This window comes from Ovis canadensis, chromosome 1 (assembly GCF_042477335.2).
Source record: "Ovis canadensis isolate MfBH-ARS-UI-01 breed Bighorn chromosome 1, ARS-UI_OviCan_v2, whole genome shotgun sequence".
NCBI classification, from domain to species: domain Eukaryota; kingdom Metazoa; phylum Chordata; class Mammalia; order Artiodactyla; family Bovidae; genus Ovis; species Ovis canadensis.
This window is the reverse complement of record NC_091245.1, coordinates 210974283-210990642: the sequence shown is the minus strand read 5'-3', so window position 1 is coordinate 210990642 and position 16360 is coordinate 210974283. Positions and strand designations below refer to the sequence as shown.

The 16360-nt window shown below is 40.6% G+C and overlaps 1 protein-coding gene across 1 annotated transcript; it reads left to right on the top strand.

Annotated features, from left to right (window-relative positions):
- Positions 1 to 774: 774 nt before the first annotated feature.
- On the top strand, positions 775 to 13922 carry ZNF639 (zinc finger protein 639). Its single transcript, XM_069559637.1, has 6 exons — positions 775 to 863; positions 5084 to 5155; positions 9226 to 9294; positions 10281 to 10391; positions 12427 to 12561; positions 12701 to 13922. The coding sequence occupies exons 3-6, from the start codon at positions 9237 to 9239 to the stop codon at positions 13852 to 13854; spliced, it is 1458 nt and encodes a 485-aa protein (XP_069415738.1). The 5' UTR covers positions 775 to 863; positions 5084 to 5155; positions 9226 to 9236; the 3' UTR covers positions 13855 to 13922.
- The last annotated feature ends 2438 nt before the right edge of the window (positions 13923 to 16360 follow it).

The window sequence follows — 16360 nt, the reverse complement described above, 5'->3', positions numbered from 1 at the left end:
TGACCTTGAGCACATGATAATCCAGAAGGGCCGCATCATCCACTTAACAATCATTAATGAATAAAACCTAGTCTCTACACCCTCACAAGCTCACTTTACTAATTTGTAAATTTGGACTAACAACCTTAACTCTTTGTCAAAAAGATTAAACGTGTGATCACACCCCGTTCCCAAGTTTATTTATGCTCACTTAATTTAATCTTCTCTACATCTGCTCCTAGAAACTCAAGGTCAGAACAAGTGAAATCATCTAATCCAATCCGCCATAATTTCACATTCATTCCACCAACATTTTTTGAGGCAGGGAATTCGGATAAAGACTGACCCGCGATCCTTTATATTTCCCCTTCTGCACTGCGGACGGCTGCCCTTTTCGTCCCCAACAGGCGGCATTCCACTCTGTGGGGTTTGAAATGCCACATGCCTTGCCTAACCCGACCAAGACCATTCTCCCCTGTCCCCATGGAGGAACTTGGTGGGAAAAGGGTGTCTGGCGCGCGCTGCTGCTCCCACTTCCTCTGGGCGGGAGGGAGAGCGGGGCGGCGGTGGTGGAGGGAGTTCCCTCGGCAGCCTCGCCAGGAGCAATTCTAGAGGGTGGAATCACCCGCTCTTTCCGGGACGCGCGGTACCCTTCCCGGAAGGCACCCGCGGTACCCTTCCCGGAAGGCACCCGCGAAGGCGCGGAGGTGCCTGCAGGGGGCGCGGGCCGCCGAGCCGCCCCGGGGGCTGGAGGCCGGTGGTCCCTCCTAGCCCGGGAGCGAGGCGAGGCCAAGCCGCTCACTCCCCAGCCCCCACTCTCACCTCGTCACCTCCCCGCCCTCTCGGCGGGCCTGAGGCGTGCGGCGCAGGCGCGAAGCGCGGCGGTGAGTGTGGTCGCGGAGCCTGGGCCCGGGGCCTCGCAGGCTGGGCGTAGGGCGCGCGGGGAGGGAGTGGGGCCGGCCCGGCGGAGCGCCGGGGAGCTCGAGGGCCAGAAGCGGCGCCGCCCGCCGCCGTGCGCCTGCGGGCAGGGCTGCGCTACCCCTCCGCCCGCGCTCGGGCGTCTCGGCCGCCGCCTCGCAGCTGCGCCTGGGCTGGCCGGGCGGGCCCCGGGGACTGGTGAGTGTGAGGGCGGAGCGGCCCGGGCGCCGGACTGCTGCTGCTGCAGGGGCCGCGGGCGTGCGGGCGCAGCTTCCTGCGGGAGAGGGCAGGGAAGACCGGATGGCGCCTTTAAAACTGAAACCCTGCCTTCGTTTTCTGGCGGGATGGCGCGCCCCTCCCCCATCCCGAAGGCAGTTCCACCCCCTGCGGAGGGCACCTCGGCCCCGGCTGGCCTCGCTCCCCCGCTGCTTTTTTTCCGAGTGGTGCCTTTGGGGTCGGGACTTGGGACTCCTGGCTAGTCGCCGGGCCCGAACGGGGCCAGTACATGGCGCGCGGGTGGAGAAGCCGGGTCCCGATGGCTCCTGAGCGGCCTCTCTGGGCCGCGGGCCCCCATCCGTGCCACGCTGGCCCTCAGGCCTTGCCGGCTGGCGTGGTGACCCTCCGGCGGCGCATCCTTTGCCCGCGCCGGGAGTCACAACCTTCAGGCTCTTAAGCCCCCAGCCAGTATAGTCTAAGGCACTTATTAGGGTACTTCGAACCCATTTTGGTTTTGTTTTTCAGTACAATCTAGGGACAAGAGTGCTTTGAGGCAGTTTATCTGTAAGCAAAGAGATAAAGCAAACACTGACACTAAATGGGACGTGTGGTGGGTTCTAAAGTTTCCTGCAGCATTTTTGTTTTCTCCTGTCTTTCAAAATCTGGAAAAGATACACTTGTTTCAAAATGAGGCTGGGGAACAACATGCTTCTAAAACTCTTTAGTAGAGAACCGCTTTTTATTGTAAATGCTTGTCTTATATATATTTACATTGCATGAAAGGTCTTAAAAAGATTGAACTCTTTGATACAAGTGCTGACTGCCGGTAGGAGTCTGCCGATCTGTATTGTGGTTTGTACTTAGACGTTCTTATTGTTGAAGAAGTGACAGCTGGAAAGATGATTACAAGTGTCTTCTAAGTTGCTTTTTTTTTTTTAATGAGTGTTTTAGATGGCATGGTTAGCTTTTTGTAAATTTAAAGTATGTGTGAATCCCTTAGCATGAGCAAATGTCTACATGTCTATACTTTGGAATGTTTAGTCGCTAAGCCTTGTAGCTAAAGACTGTAGCCCACCAGGCTCTTCTGTCCATGGAATTTCCCAGGCAAGAATACCGGAGTGGGTTGCCATTTCCTTCTCCAGGGGATCTTCCCAACCCAGGGATCCAACCGATTTCTCTTGTGTCTCCTTCATTATAGGCAGATTCCTTACCACCGAGCTACCAGGGAAGACCATGTTAACAGTGTTTTTCTGGATGAATAGATTCTAAGTGATTTAATTATTTTATTTTTCTGATTTTACTACAGTGGCATATTAATTTTATCTGTAGCTTTTTAAGTGAGGAAGAGGACTTGAGTGAAAAATTGCATGTTCAGAATCTTCCCATTAAAAGAGGAGGACTAGTGAGCAAATGTGTGTATGACATCCGTAGGTAAAAAGCCAGAGTTCATCAGAGCAGTTATACACACAAAAGGCACGTAAAAACATTTGCTGAAATGAAGGGTGGTTAGCATTTTTGGTCTTGAGTGGGCATTTTACCATCTTGCTTAAAGGAGGTCTGGTAAACTTTTGGATATTGTTCAGCCCTAGGTAGGAGTCAAACATTTCCTGATCAAGGTAATCCTGTTGTTTTCACCTGACAGTCTGAATCCTAGCCAGCTTGCAACATTAATTCTAATGCCATGCTTGGTTTTCTTGCTTTTTTGAAAGGGTTTGAAGTGTTTAAAATGCTCGACTGACAGTTTTCAGTGTTCTGTCTGATACTTGTAAAACATTTAGAACATGAAGTATAAAGCTTTCAGCTGTGTAAATTCTGTACAAAAGAAGTATTAGAAATAAGTCTTAAGATTTTAGTTTACTACATAAATATGAAAACAGCTGTTAATTTTTTTTTAATGCACTTGATGGGGTGAGCTCAGGGAATGCTAATTTGTGTTGTTAGATGAGGCATTATACCTGTTGACACCATTTCTGCAAATATCATGGTTGTCAGTTTCTTTGATTCCTTCACCCTCCTCCCAGTTGGTGGCTGACTAAGGACTGGAAGCAAGATGTAACTTGCTGGTGACAGTGATTAGAAATGAAGATTTAATCGCACAATTGTAAACCCAGAAGTCAGAAGACACACTTTTTCATTACTGGCTCTTCTAATTAGTTGACTTCACTTTCAGTGAATTTGTTTCCTCCTCAGTAAAATTGGAGTAGATTTGATAGTAGACCTTCTATCTACCTTACAGGATTGTTGTGAAAATCAAGTAAAGAAAATTCTCAGTAAATTCAGCAGCACTTTATGTGTATGATTACATTATGTATAGTGCTGATAATTTGTTACTGCTCAGTAGGTAAGTCGTGTCCAACTCTTGCGACCCCATGGACTGTGTATTTCCCACCATTCTCCTCTGTCCATGGTATTTCCCAGGCAGGAATTCTGGAGTGGGTAGCTGTTTCCTTCTTCAGAGGCTCTTCCTGACCCAGGGATCAAACCTGATTCTCCTGCATTGGGAGGTGGTTTCTTTACCACTGAACCTCCTAGGAAGTCCAGTAATGATATACCCAGCACTTAATAAAGCAGCAAAAATAGTATGTGCATCTCAAGTTCCCTATTGCTAGAATTGAGATGAGAAATAACAATGCCAAGTTCTACCTACTGTGTACCTGTATCACCATGGTGATAAAAGAAACTTATAAGTTCACAGAAAAAACTTTACAATGCATTTTTTTCTGACATTCCTTATTTTCCCATTGCTATAGTAGAAAGAACACTAATCTGAAATGGAAGAAAGAGTTCTCATTCTAACACTATTACTTCAGTTGGACTGATCACTTTATCTCCCTAAATAAAAGAGATTAAAAGCATAGAAAATCTTATGTTCAAGTTAGATCTCTGTTCAACCCCGTCACTTATTTACTATTCCCCTGACTTAAGTTTATGCCTTAATTTCCTTATCAGTTGTTGTTTAGCCATCATTTTATGTCAGACTCTGCATTGGCTCCTTGGTCCATGGGATTTTCCAGGCAAGAATACTGAAGCGTGTTGCCATTTCCTTTTCCAGGGGATCTTCCTGACCCATGGTCCCAACCTGTATCTCCTGCATCTTCTACAGTGCAGGCAGATTGTTTACCACTGAGCCACCTGGTAAGCCCTCTTTATGAGTAACAACGGATAGATAATAGTGATTTGGAGAGTGTGTTATAGATTTTTCTAATCATAGGTTTAAATAAAAAAGTATGTTCACAGCCTGGTACATAATTGGTGCCCAATAAATGATCATCATTATTATTCTACTAATAATCTATAAGGAGGATTTAAACAGTTTAAAATCTGTAATTTGGGAATTCCCTGGTGGTCCAGTGATTAGAACTCTATGCTTCTTACAGCGGGGGGCACGTGTTCTATCCTTGATCAGGGAATCACGATCCCACAAGCCACCCTAGTGCAGCCAAAAAAGAGACCAAAAAAAGCCTGTACTAATTTGTCAGCTTTCATTATATTGGCTTTCACTGTGACTGAATATATTAATGGCAGGAGAAGGAAGTTCAATCCCTGGGTGGGAAAGATCCCCTGGAGTGGGAAATTGCAATCTACTCCAGTATTTTTCTCTGGAAAATCCCATGGACAGAGGAGCCTGGCAGACTACAGTCCATGGAGTTTCAAGAGGTTGGACTCAACTGAGCATGCACAAATAAATTAATGAGATTTATATTCCTGTGTATTTATTTATGTTCCTTTTTTGGTGTTAAAATAGCTTTAGAAGGTAAATTCACTTCAAAGAAATATGACACATATTTATATATAGTGACATATTTATCAATTTATATAAGTTTTAGTACTTAATGCAGTATGTATTCAAAAACATATTGTACTAGAGTTAATTCTGTATAGCTTTCCAGTAAACTAACATCCAGTACCTTGAGTCTCAGAAATGAACTACATTTTTGCTCATAACACTTTTGTCCTGTTTTTCCTACAGGCATATTTCACCATCTGCGAAAACTTCCCTGTAATTCAGTTTTCCTCACTCCAGTATTAAGAATTACACCAAGTAAGTGGGATGTGGTAAAACTAGTTAGTCAATTTTATAACAGTCTATGGATATTTATTCAGTAGCTGCCACATCTCTTTTGTTCTCAATGGAATGTTGAGTGTGACCTCATGAGTAAGAAAAGGATATTTTCTTGAAAATTATATTCTGAGCCTCTGAATGATGAGGGTGATTTTTTTTTACCCCCTCTGAAGCCAGAGGATTAATACAAATCTGTGACTATTTTTTTTGAAGAGGATGTGTGGCTTCAGTATTCTGGCCTTGAGAACCCCATGAGCAGTATGAAAAGGCAAAAAGATAGGACACTGAAAGATGAACTCCCCAGGTTGGTAGGTGCCTAATATGCTACTGGTGATCAGTGGAGAAATAACTCCAGAAAGAATGAAGGGATGGAGCCAAAGCAAAAACAACACCCAGCTGTGGATGGGACTGGTAATAGAAGCAAGGCTCAATGCTGTAAAGAGCAATATTGCATAGAAACCTGGAATGTTAGGTCATGAATCAAGGCAAATTGGAAGTGGTCAAACAGGAGATGGCAAGAGTGAACATCAACATTCTAGGAATCAGTGAACTAAGATGGACTGGAATGAGTGAATTTAACTCAGATGACCATTATATCTACTACTGTGGGCAAGAATCCCTTAGAAGAAATGCAGTAGCCATCATGGTCAACAAAAGAGTCTGAAATGCAGTACTTGGATGCAATCTCAAAAACAACAGAATGATCTCTGTTCGTTTCCAAGGCAAACCATTCAATATCACGGTAATTCAAGCCTATGCCCGACCAGTAATGCTGAAGAAGCTGAACTTGAACAGTTCTATGAAGACCTACAAGACCTAGAACTAACACCCAAAAAAGCTGTCCTTTTCATTACAGGGGACTGGAATGCAAAAGTAGGAAGTCAAGAAACACCTGGAGCAACAGGCAGATTTGGCCTTGGAGTACAGAATGAAACAGGGCAAATGCTAGTAGAGTTCTGCCAAGAGAATGCACTGGTCATAGCAAACACCCTCTTCCAACAGCACAAGAGAAGACTCTACACAGGGACATCACCAGATGGTCAACACCAAAATCAGATTGATTATATTTGCAGCCAAAGATGAAGAAGCTCTATACAGTCAGCAAAAACCAGACCGGGAGTTGACTGTGGCTCAGGTAATGAAGGCCTTATTGTCAAATTCAGACTGAAATTGAAGAAAGTGGAGAAAATCATTACACCATTCAGGTATGACCTAAATCAAATCCCTTATGACTATACAATGGAAGTGAAAAATAGATTTAAGGGACTAGATCTGATAGAGTGCCTGATGAACTATGGATGGAGGTTCATGGCATTGTACAGGATACAGGAATCAAGACCATCCCCAAGAAAAAGAAATGCAAAAAAGCAAAATGGCTCTCTGAGGAGGCCTTACAAATAGCTTTCTATAGAAGGGAAGCGAAAAGCAAAGAAAAGGAAAGATAAAGGCATCTGAATGCAGAGTTCCAAAGAATAGCAAGGAGAGATAAGAAAGCCTTCCTCAGTGATCACTGCAAACAAACAGAGGAAAACAATAGAATGGGAAAGACTAGAGATCTCGTCAAGAAAATTAGAGATACCAAGGGAACATTTCATGCAAAGATGGGCTCACGAAAGGGCAGAAATGGTATGCACCTGACAAAAGCAGAAGATATTAAGAAGAGGTGGCAAGAATACACAGAAGAACTGTACAAAAAGGATCGTCACAACCCAGATAATCACGATGGTGTGATCACTCACCTAGAGCCAGACATCCTGGAATGTGAAGTCAAGTGGGCCTTAGGAAGCATCTCTATGAACAAAGCTAGTGGAGGTGATGGAATTCCAGTTGAGCTATTTCAAATCCTGAAAGATGATGCTGTGAAAGCGCGGCACTCAATATGCCAGCAAATTTGGAAAACTCAGCAGTGGCCACAGGATTGGAAAAGGTCAGTTTTCATTCCAATCCCTAAGAAAGGCAATGCCAAAGAATGCTCAAACTACCGCACAATTGCATCATCTCACATGCTAGTAAAGTAATACTAAAAATCCTCCAAGCCAGACTTCAGCAATACGTGAACTGTGAACTTCCAGATGTTCATGCTGGTTTTAGAAAAGGCAGAGAAACCAGAAATTAAATTGCCAACATCTGTTGGATCATCGAAAAAGCAAGAGAGTTCCAGGAAAACATCTACTTCTGCTTTATTGACTATGCCAAAGCCTTTGACTGTGTGGATCACAATAAATTATGGAAAATTCTGAAAGAGATGGGAATACCAGACCACCTGACCTGCTTCTTGAGAAACCTGTATGCAGGTCAGGAAGCAACGGTTAGAACAGGACATGGGACAGACTGGTTCCAGATAGGAAAAGGAGTAGGTCAAGGCTGTGTATTGTCACCCTGCTTACTTAACTTCTATGCAGAGTACATCATGAGAAACGCTGGGCTGGAAGAAGCACAAGCTGGAATCAATATTGCCAGGAGAAATATAAGCAACCTCAGATATGCAGCTGACACCACTCTTATGGCAGAAAGTGAAGAGGAACTAAAGAGCCTCTTGATGAAAGAGGAGAGTGAAAAAGTTGGCTTACAGCTCAATATTCAGAAATCTAAGATTATGGCATCCGGTCCCATCATTTCATGGCAAATAGTTGGGGAAACAGTGTCAGACTTTATTTTTCTGGGCTCCAAAATCACTGCAGATGGTGATTACAGCCATGAAATTAAAAGACGCTTACTCCTTGGAAGGAAAGTTACGACCAACCTAGACAGCATATTGAAAAGCAGAGACATTACTGTGTCAACAAAGGTCCTTCTAGTCAAGGTGATGGTTTTTCCAGTAGTCATGTATGGATGTGAGAGTTGGACTGTGAAGAAAGCTGAGCGCTGAAGAATTGATGCTTTTGAACTGTGGTGTTGGAGAAGACTCTTGAGAGTCCCTTGGACTGCAAGGAGATCCAACCAGTCCATCCTACATGAGATCAGTCCTGGGTGTTCATTGGTAGTTATGATGTTGAAGCTGAAACTCCAAAACTTTGACCACCTGATGCAAAGAGCTGACTCATTTGAAAAGACCCTGATGCTGGGAAAGATTGAGGGCAGGAGGAGAAGGGGACGACAGAGAATGAGATGGTTGGATGGCATCACCGACTCAATGGACATGGTTTGGGCGGACTCTGGGAGTTGGTGATGGACAGGGAGGCCTGGCGTGCTGCAGTTCATGGCGTTGCAAAGAGTTGGACATAACTGAACTGAACTGTGGCTTCAAAACTGTCAAAATATTCTCAACTGTAAGAAACATACCTATAAAACTCTTTTTTTGGTATCATAGGTACAATTTTTCTTTTATAGAAAATAAGGGGGTACTCTTTCTACCCCCTTCTGATGCCTATGTCAGAAGCTTTCTCTATCTCCTTTATAGTTTAATAAAACTTAATTACACACACACACAAAAAAAAAAAAAAAAAAAGAAAATAAGCATTCAGTTCAGTTCAGTTGCTCAGTCGTGTCTGACTCTTTGCAACCCCATGAATCGCAGCATGCCAGGCCTCTCTGTCCATCACCAACCCCTGGAGTTCACTCAAACTCACATCCATCGAGTCGGTATTGCCATCCAGCCATCTCATCCTCTATCGTCCCTTTTTCCTCCTGCTCTCAATCGCTCCCAGCATCAGGGTCTTTTCCAATGAGTCAACTCTTCACATGAGGTGGCCAAAGTACTGGAGTTTCAGCTTTAGCATCATTCCTTCCAGAGAACACCCAAAACTGTTCTCCTTTAGAATGGACTGGTTGGATCTCCTTGCGGCTTATGTAATTATTCAGTTTTCACAATTACATCAACATTTGAAACGTTCTCAACCTCAGGAAGAAAGAAAACAGAACACAGCCTTTAAGCTTGATCAGAAAAGTAATTATAAAATATAAGCCAGATTGTTTAACATTTCTCTCTTGAAGTCGATTTTTATGACACATTTCCTATCGCCAGCCAATTTTTTTATTAGAAGAAATTTGCATAACAATATTAACACTTGTTATTTGTGATGTATTTGTTAAATTTTTCCATTTTTTAGATTAAAAAGATATGAATGAATATCCTAAAAAAAGAAAAAGGAAGACTTTACATCCTTCTCGTTATTCAGGTCAGTGTACGATTAAATTATTTAAAAGTTAGGCCATGTTCAATTCTCATGCAGTTGTGTTTCCATCCATTTTCTCATAAATGATCTGATTAGAGTTAAATATCTGGGTTAACTTTTAGCTAAGAGGAAACTGTAAGTAAATTCTCTCAAAATATATTTCTCAATATCTGCTGTATGCTAGGCATACATCAGAATTTCACAGACATTTATTTTAATTCTCACAACTTCATAGTTTATAGATATTTAAGATTAGATATCCAAGTTACATACTTACATAGCATAATTGAGATTTGCCTGTGTTTCCCAAGCTTGTGCTTAAGTCTTAATAATAACCTTGATGGAAGTAATTTTCCATCATTGCAAAAAAACTTTATCCTGTACATTATTTTCAGAAATGTTTTAAGTTTCATTTTGATTATATAATTTTAGATCTTTTCTTTGAGTATGGCTCTACTATCTTGGCAAATAAGAGGTCTTGACCTCTTATGCTATGCACATGTATACTTGGGGCTGTCTCAGGTATACCTGGTAACCAACCCAGCCTACTTGTTTTCCATATCTGAGGAAATTAAACCTGGTCTACCTAACAAGAGTTGAAATGACTGTCTTCAGAAGCCCTAACTGGTCCTCAGACCTTCCTCTGTGTATTATGCTTTCTCTGCAGTACATGGCAGATCTGCTTGGTAGTTAATTCAGTGTTTTTTGCAATTAACACATTTATTGCATATTCATATTTTGTGGGACTCTTGACCATGAAAATTATATTAGTGTGTTTCTAAGTATTATATTTTAAATTGTATAATTTATGGTTCTTTCAAAGCTCAAAGTCAATATCTGAATTATGAAAGCCTTCAGAATTGAAGGAAATATTAATACCTTATTACAATACTATGAAAATGTATTTATGTTGGATAAAGAGATGGCTGTCATTAGATGTTTATGTGTTCGGTGTGCTTGAAAATTTTTTAATTTTGTTTTATGTTCAGATTCCTCTGGAATAAGCAGAATTGCAGATGGATTCAATGGAATTTTTTCTGATCATTGTTACAGTGTTTGTTCTATGAGACAACCGGACTTAAAATATTTTGACAACAAAGGTATATTTAAATTTTCCAAAATATTTTCATTCAAATTGCTTTTATAATTTTTCATTTCCTATTTGAAAATGTGGGTGAAAGTGATGATTTCAAAATGAGCAAGTATCTAAACTTGTTTTAAGAAAACAAGAGACTTTTGGGTAAGTGAATTTTAATTTTTAACATTATTTCAAACATATACATCAAAAACACATCCTCCTCTATCAGTTTTAGTCAGCTAGGAATTCGTGGCGAAGCAGGAGTGACCCAGAGTTTTGAGTATTTATGACGAAAAGTTAAGAATAGTGGTATTTCCGGGAGTTCCCTGATGGTCCAGTGGTTAAGACGCTGTACTTCCACTGCAGGGGGGTGCAGGTTTAATCCCTGGTTAGAGAGCTAAGATCCTAAGTGCCGTGTAGAGTGGAAAAAAAAAAAACCCACACAGAAAGAACAGTGTTACACACAGTTGTTCTGCTCAGCTGTACATTTCTGTTTGGAGGGCTAATGGAAGGAAAGAACACAAGGTGAAGGATGTGGTCATTTAAAGAACATTCAGTCAGAGACATCAGTATGAGCTCATATTTGGCTTAATATAGACACAGTTACATACAGAAACATTTATGGGATGTCAGTATATTTGTAGTAGTGCACATGCACGTATTTTTTGCTCTGTTAACTGAGAGTCTAACAGAAATAACATCCCAGTAGCAATGAGCACATCTCGTGCCCTGGTCCTGGTTTCTAATACCATTTTCCAATAGAAAGAATGAGGGCTTCTTGGAGAAATGGCTGATTCTAGTTCTGGAGCAGGAAACCTAAAAGATGAGCCTGGAGCATTTTGTTGTGCCAGAAAATAAGAAAGTACTCAACATATAGAGTCATTCAATACAAGTATGCCAAAGGAGCATAAGGAGCCAACTAAAAGAGCTCCCAGTAGCCAAAGCTGAAGCAGTTGGAGAGGGGGAGAAATTGAACTATAACCCAAAGTATAAAATAAATATCCATGAGTCCATAGTGATATAAATAAATGATAGAATAAATAAATAAGGGGCAAGAAACAAATCTGTACAGAGGAACTCCGGATTATTTACGTAGGTAATGCTTCCTCAGGGAGGTAAAGCATAACTTTCCACTCCTTAAGTACAGACTGCACTCAGTAACTTAGTTCCAAACTGTAGAGTATGGAAAGTAAAAGCGTGACTTGACAGTGGAGAAACCTGGTAAAGCCCCAGGTTATCAAGTTCAATGTCAGCAGTCATAATAATGTTAATAGTTTATACTCTTCTATATGATGTGATTTTTAAAACAAAGCAGTTTGCCTCTATGTTTACCTTCAAATAATCCATAAGGGAAAGGGAAGTCACTCAGTTGTGTCCAACTCTTTGCAACCCCATGGAATTTAGCCCACCAGGCTCCTCCATTCATGGAATTTTCTAGGCAAGAGTACTGGAGTGGGTTGCCATTTCCTTCTCCAGGGGATCTTCCCAACCCAGGGATCAAACCCGGGTCTCCCGCATTTCGGGCAGACGCTTCACCGTCTGAGCCATCCCAGTCTAATCATGAAAAGCAGAGTTAATTGGCGAGGCATCCTGCAAAATACCTGACCAGTCTCCGTAGGATTGTCATGGCCGTCAAAAGCAAGGGAAGTCGGAGAAACTGCCACAGCTAGCAGTAGCCTAGAGATATGACAGATAAATGTTATGTGTCCTGGATGGGACCATGGAACAGAAAAAGGATACTAGATAAAGACTAAGGAAATCGGGATGAAGTATGGACGTTAGTTAGTGATAGCTTACCAGCATTTGGTCATTGTTATAACAAACAATGTAAGATGTTAATAATGGAGAAACTGAATGTGCGATATGTGGGAATTCTCTGTCTTAACCTTCTTATTTATTTACTTTGTAAATTTGAAACTTCTGAAAAAGTCTTTTTTAAAAAGACATGATGTTGAAGCCCAGTTTTCTCTAGTGACTGACATTTCACTTTATCCACGTAATGTTTAATGTTTTGATTGATATAAATAGTAGGTATTTTTCCAAATTCTTTTTTACAGATGATGATTCTGATACAGAGACATCAAATGAATTGCCAAAATTTACAGATGGAATAAAAGCCAGAAATAGAAATCAAAACTACTTGGTTCCCAGTCCTGTACTTAGAATTCTAGACCACACTGCCTTTCCTACAGGTAAGAGAAACTAATAGCATCTGCACATTTTGTATAGTTCAGTGAAAAAAATAATAAGTAAAATAAATTTCTTTTTGCCAATTACTATTTAATAGGTTTTATTTAGTAATAATAATAATAGTCTTGCTTTGTTTTTCAGAAAAATCTGCTGATATTGAAATTTGTGATGAAGACTGTGACTCCCCTGAATCAGTCCACCAGCAAACCCAAGAGGAGAGCCCCATAGAAGTTCACAATGCTGAAGATGTTCCAATTGCCGCAGAAGTGCATGCAATTTCTGAAGACTATGATATAGAGACAGAAAACAATTCCTCTGAGAGTCTCCAAGACCAAACTGATGAAGAGCCACCAGCTAAACTTTGCAAAATTGTTGACAAGAGCCAAGCTTTGAATGTGACTGCCCAGCAGAAATGGCCTTTACTGAGAGCTAACAGCAGTGGCCTCTATAAATGTGAACTTTGTGAGTTCAACAGCAAATATTTTTCTGATTTAAAGCAGCATATGATCTTGAAGCACAAGCGTACTGATTCAAACGTGTGTCGAGTATGCAAAGAGAGTTTCTCTACCAACATGCTTCTGATTGAACATGCCAAACTCCATGAAGAGGACCCCTACATATGTAAATACTGTGATTATAAGACCGTAATTTTTGAGAACCTCAGCCAGCACATTGCAGACACCCATTTTAGTGATCACCTTTATTGGTGTGAGCAATGTGACGTACAGTTCTCCTCAAGCAGTGAACTCTACCTACATTTCCAGGAGCACAGCTGTGATGAACAGTACTTGTGTCAGTTCTGTGAACATGAAACGAATGATCCAGAAGACTTGCATAGCCATGTGGTAAATGAGCATGCATGTAAATTAATAGAGTTAAGTGATAAGTATAACAATGGGGAACATGGACAGTATAGCCTCTTAAGCAAAATCACATTTGACAAATGTAAAAACTTCTTTGTTTGTCAAGTATGTGGGTTTCGGAGTAGACTTCATACAAATGTTAACAGACATGTTGCCATTGAACATACTAAAATTTTTCCTCATGTTTGTGATGACTGTGGGAAAGGCTTCTCAAGTATGCTAGAATATTGCAAACATTTAAATTCACATTTATCTGAAGGGATTTATTTATGTCAATACTGTGAATATTCAACAGGACAGATTGAAGATCTTAAAATTCATCTAGATTTCAAGCATTCGGCTGATTTACCTCATAAATGTAGTGACTGCTTGATGAGGTTTGGAAATGAAAGGGAATTAATAAGTCACCTTCCAGTCCATGAAACAACTTGATTGTTCTCCTTTAACTTCCATAATGTTGATGTGAAATAATAAATTCAACTATTTTGAAAATGTTAAAATGAATGATTTTAAACACAACTTGTGAGAATTGTCTTTAACAAGATCTTTTTAATTGCCAGTTTTCTTGGCATTGCTGCCTTTTCAGTATATAGTTGTATCCTAAACGTGATATTTTCAATGCATTTGTGATTTTAACCACTTTTGGTAACTGTCATTGTGTTTCTTGCATGTGCTCTGATCTTGTGAGTTGATAGGAAATATACACTAAAGAAACTGTAGTTTTCCTTCCATAAATACAGGTGTTACAAACTTTTTCTTTAAACTCAAAACAAGATCAGTCTTTCATGGATGAAGTCATTAAAGTACTGCACTTGCAGAGCTAAAGTGCAACATAGTGCACAATTAAGGCCACTGATACTCCCGTTAAGAAGATCCAGCCCGTGCTTTTGCATTCCCCAGGAGTTCCTATCCCCAGGACAGTCAGTGCTCTCCATCTGTGTGAGCCTTTCAGTGGCACTAGGAGCCCCATGTTACGGTAAGAGGGAAAGATCTGATTTTCTATGCAATTCTTTTTTTTTGGTAATCCTTATTTTAGCCCCTATCCATGTGCTAAATAATCTTAGATGGGGAGGAACTGATAAAGGGGTTAAACAATAAAGGAACATTTCATAACTCATTTATAAATGAAACAGGTCATTTGTAATCTGTTCATTTTCAGTTATGCAACTGCAAAGTCATGCCTGAACTTCTGATACCAAATCATTTGTTTTCTGAGAAAACCCACTGAAGTATTAAAATAGAAATAGGAAGGTATGAGAGGTTGGGGTTGCTGTTATGAGAAGGTATAAATTACTTTTGATAATGGTAAATCAGTCTTAGCGTCTGTATTTTCTGTGGCTGCCATAACAAATTATCACAAACTGAGTGGCGTAAAAAGTAGAAGTTTGTCGTCTCACAGTTGCAGAGGCTAGAAATTCAAAATTGAAATGTTAGCATAGTTGGTTCCTTCCGAGAGCTGTAAAGGAAGAATCTGTTCTCGGCTACTCTCCTTGACTTATATGTGGTCATCTTCATGTTCACATGGTCTCCCTGTGTCCAAGTCTGTCTCCCTTTTACAGGGAATCAAGCAGTCATTGGATTAAGGCCTGCCTTACCAAGCTCATTTTAACCTAATAAAGACACTATCCCTAAATAAGGTCATATTCCATTACTTCAACATATGAACTGGGGAGACTGAGGGAGACACAACCACCACAATTCAGTAACAGCTTCTTAAATAGTATCAAGAAGATGGTATTTTGCGCATCATTGGCCTCAAATAAAATAAACACTGCTGCTAGCAAACTACTGTCACTCAGGAATATTAATATAGTTGAAAAGACTGGTTTATAACCTATGGTTTTCCCACCTTGAGACCCATGGGAGTTTAGTCTGTTTTGTAAACAGTGACAGCAATAAGTTTTTCAAAACCATTTTTAAGTAAGTAAATAAAGTCACTCAGTCGTGTCCAACTCTTTGTGATCCCATGGACTGCAGCCCACCAGGCTCCTCCATCCATGGGATTCTCCAGGCAAGAATACTGAAGTGGGTTGCCATTTCCGTCTCCAGGGGATCTTCCCAACCCAGGATCAAACCCCAGTCTCCTGCATTAGAGGCAGACCCTTTAACCTCTGAGCCACCAGGGAAGCTTCCACCCTTTTGTTGTATATGCATATTTGTATTCCTAGAAATCACCATTCCATCTGATTATACCATTCCAGGTAGGGCTGTCTGATAAAAACTTTTCTTAGAAGACTTAAAATTGTAATTAAATTGGAAGAAAACCTTAGAAGCCATCTGATCTACATCCTCTTGTTTTCTATGTTTCTTATAGAAACAGGTTATCATTAGGCCGAGGTCACAAAACCAGTTAGAGCAGACAGGAGTGGAATCCAAGTTATTTGGCTTCCAGTCTAGTGATGTTTCCATTACACCATGTTATAAAAATCTGAGCTTTGTCCTTGGGATATTTTTCATGACTATATCCTAGCCAAGAATTGCCTTCTTGGTAATTCAGTTTTTATACTTTTTCAATATCCATTCAGCTTCAGGAATTTGATTTTCAGAAAACAAACCTTAAGTAATGACTTGGTTTGTTTTTATTTTCTAATTGTGTATCTTATAGCATTACATTTTTGGTCAGGCATTAGTAATCAGAGATTGTAATGGAACAACTCAAGAGGCATTAAATCCAAGTTTTAGAACTGTATAATTTGGTGTTTTTTTGATGAATCTGCAGCTTGAGGCCACATTTTACTGCCAGTTTGTCCAATAAAATCTTTTTGCTTTGACTCAGCTTTCAAATAAGCCTATGAGTGACCATTAAATTGCTGCGGTAGCAAGTCTATATTTTTAGTTTAATGAACTTCTTTGGAAAAACAAACTTACCTGAAAAAATTTTCTAACTGCTTCTGTATTTTTTCTACTCAAATTCTACTGTACTCTTGTGACTCGAGAA

Bases quoted from the DNA above. Each gene is read 5' to 3' on its own strand.
- ZNF639 (XM_069559637.1), top strand. From the start codon at position 9,237: ATGAATGAATATCCTAAAAAAAGAAAAAGGAAGACTTTACATCCTTCT. The intron at 9,295-10,280 runs GTCAGTGTACGA...TTTTATGTTCAG, and splicing joins ACATCCTTCTCGTTATTCAG to ATTCCTCTGGAATAAGCAGA. The intron at 12,562-12,700 runs GTAAGAGAAACT...TTTGTTTTTCAG, and splicing joins CCACACTGCCTTTCCTACAG to AAAAATCTGCTGATATTGAA.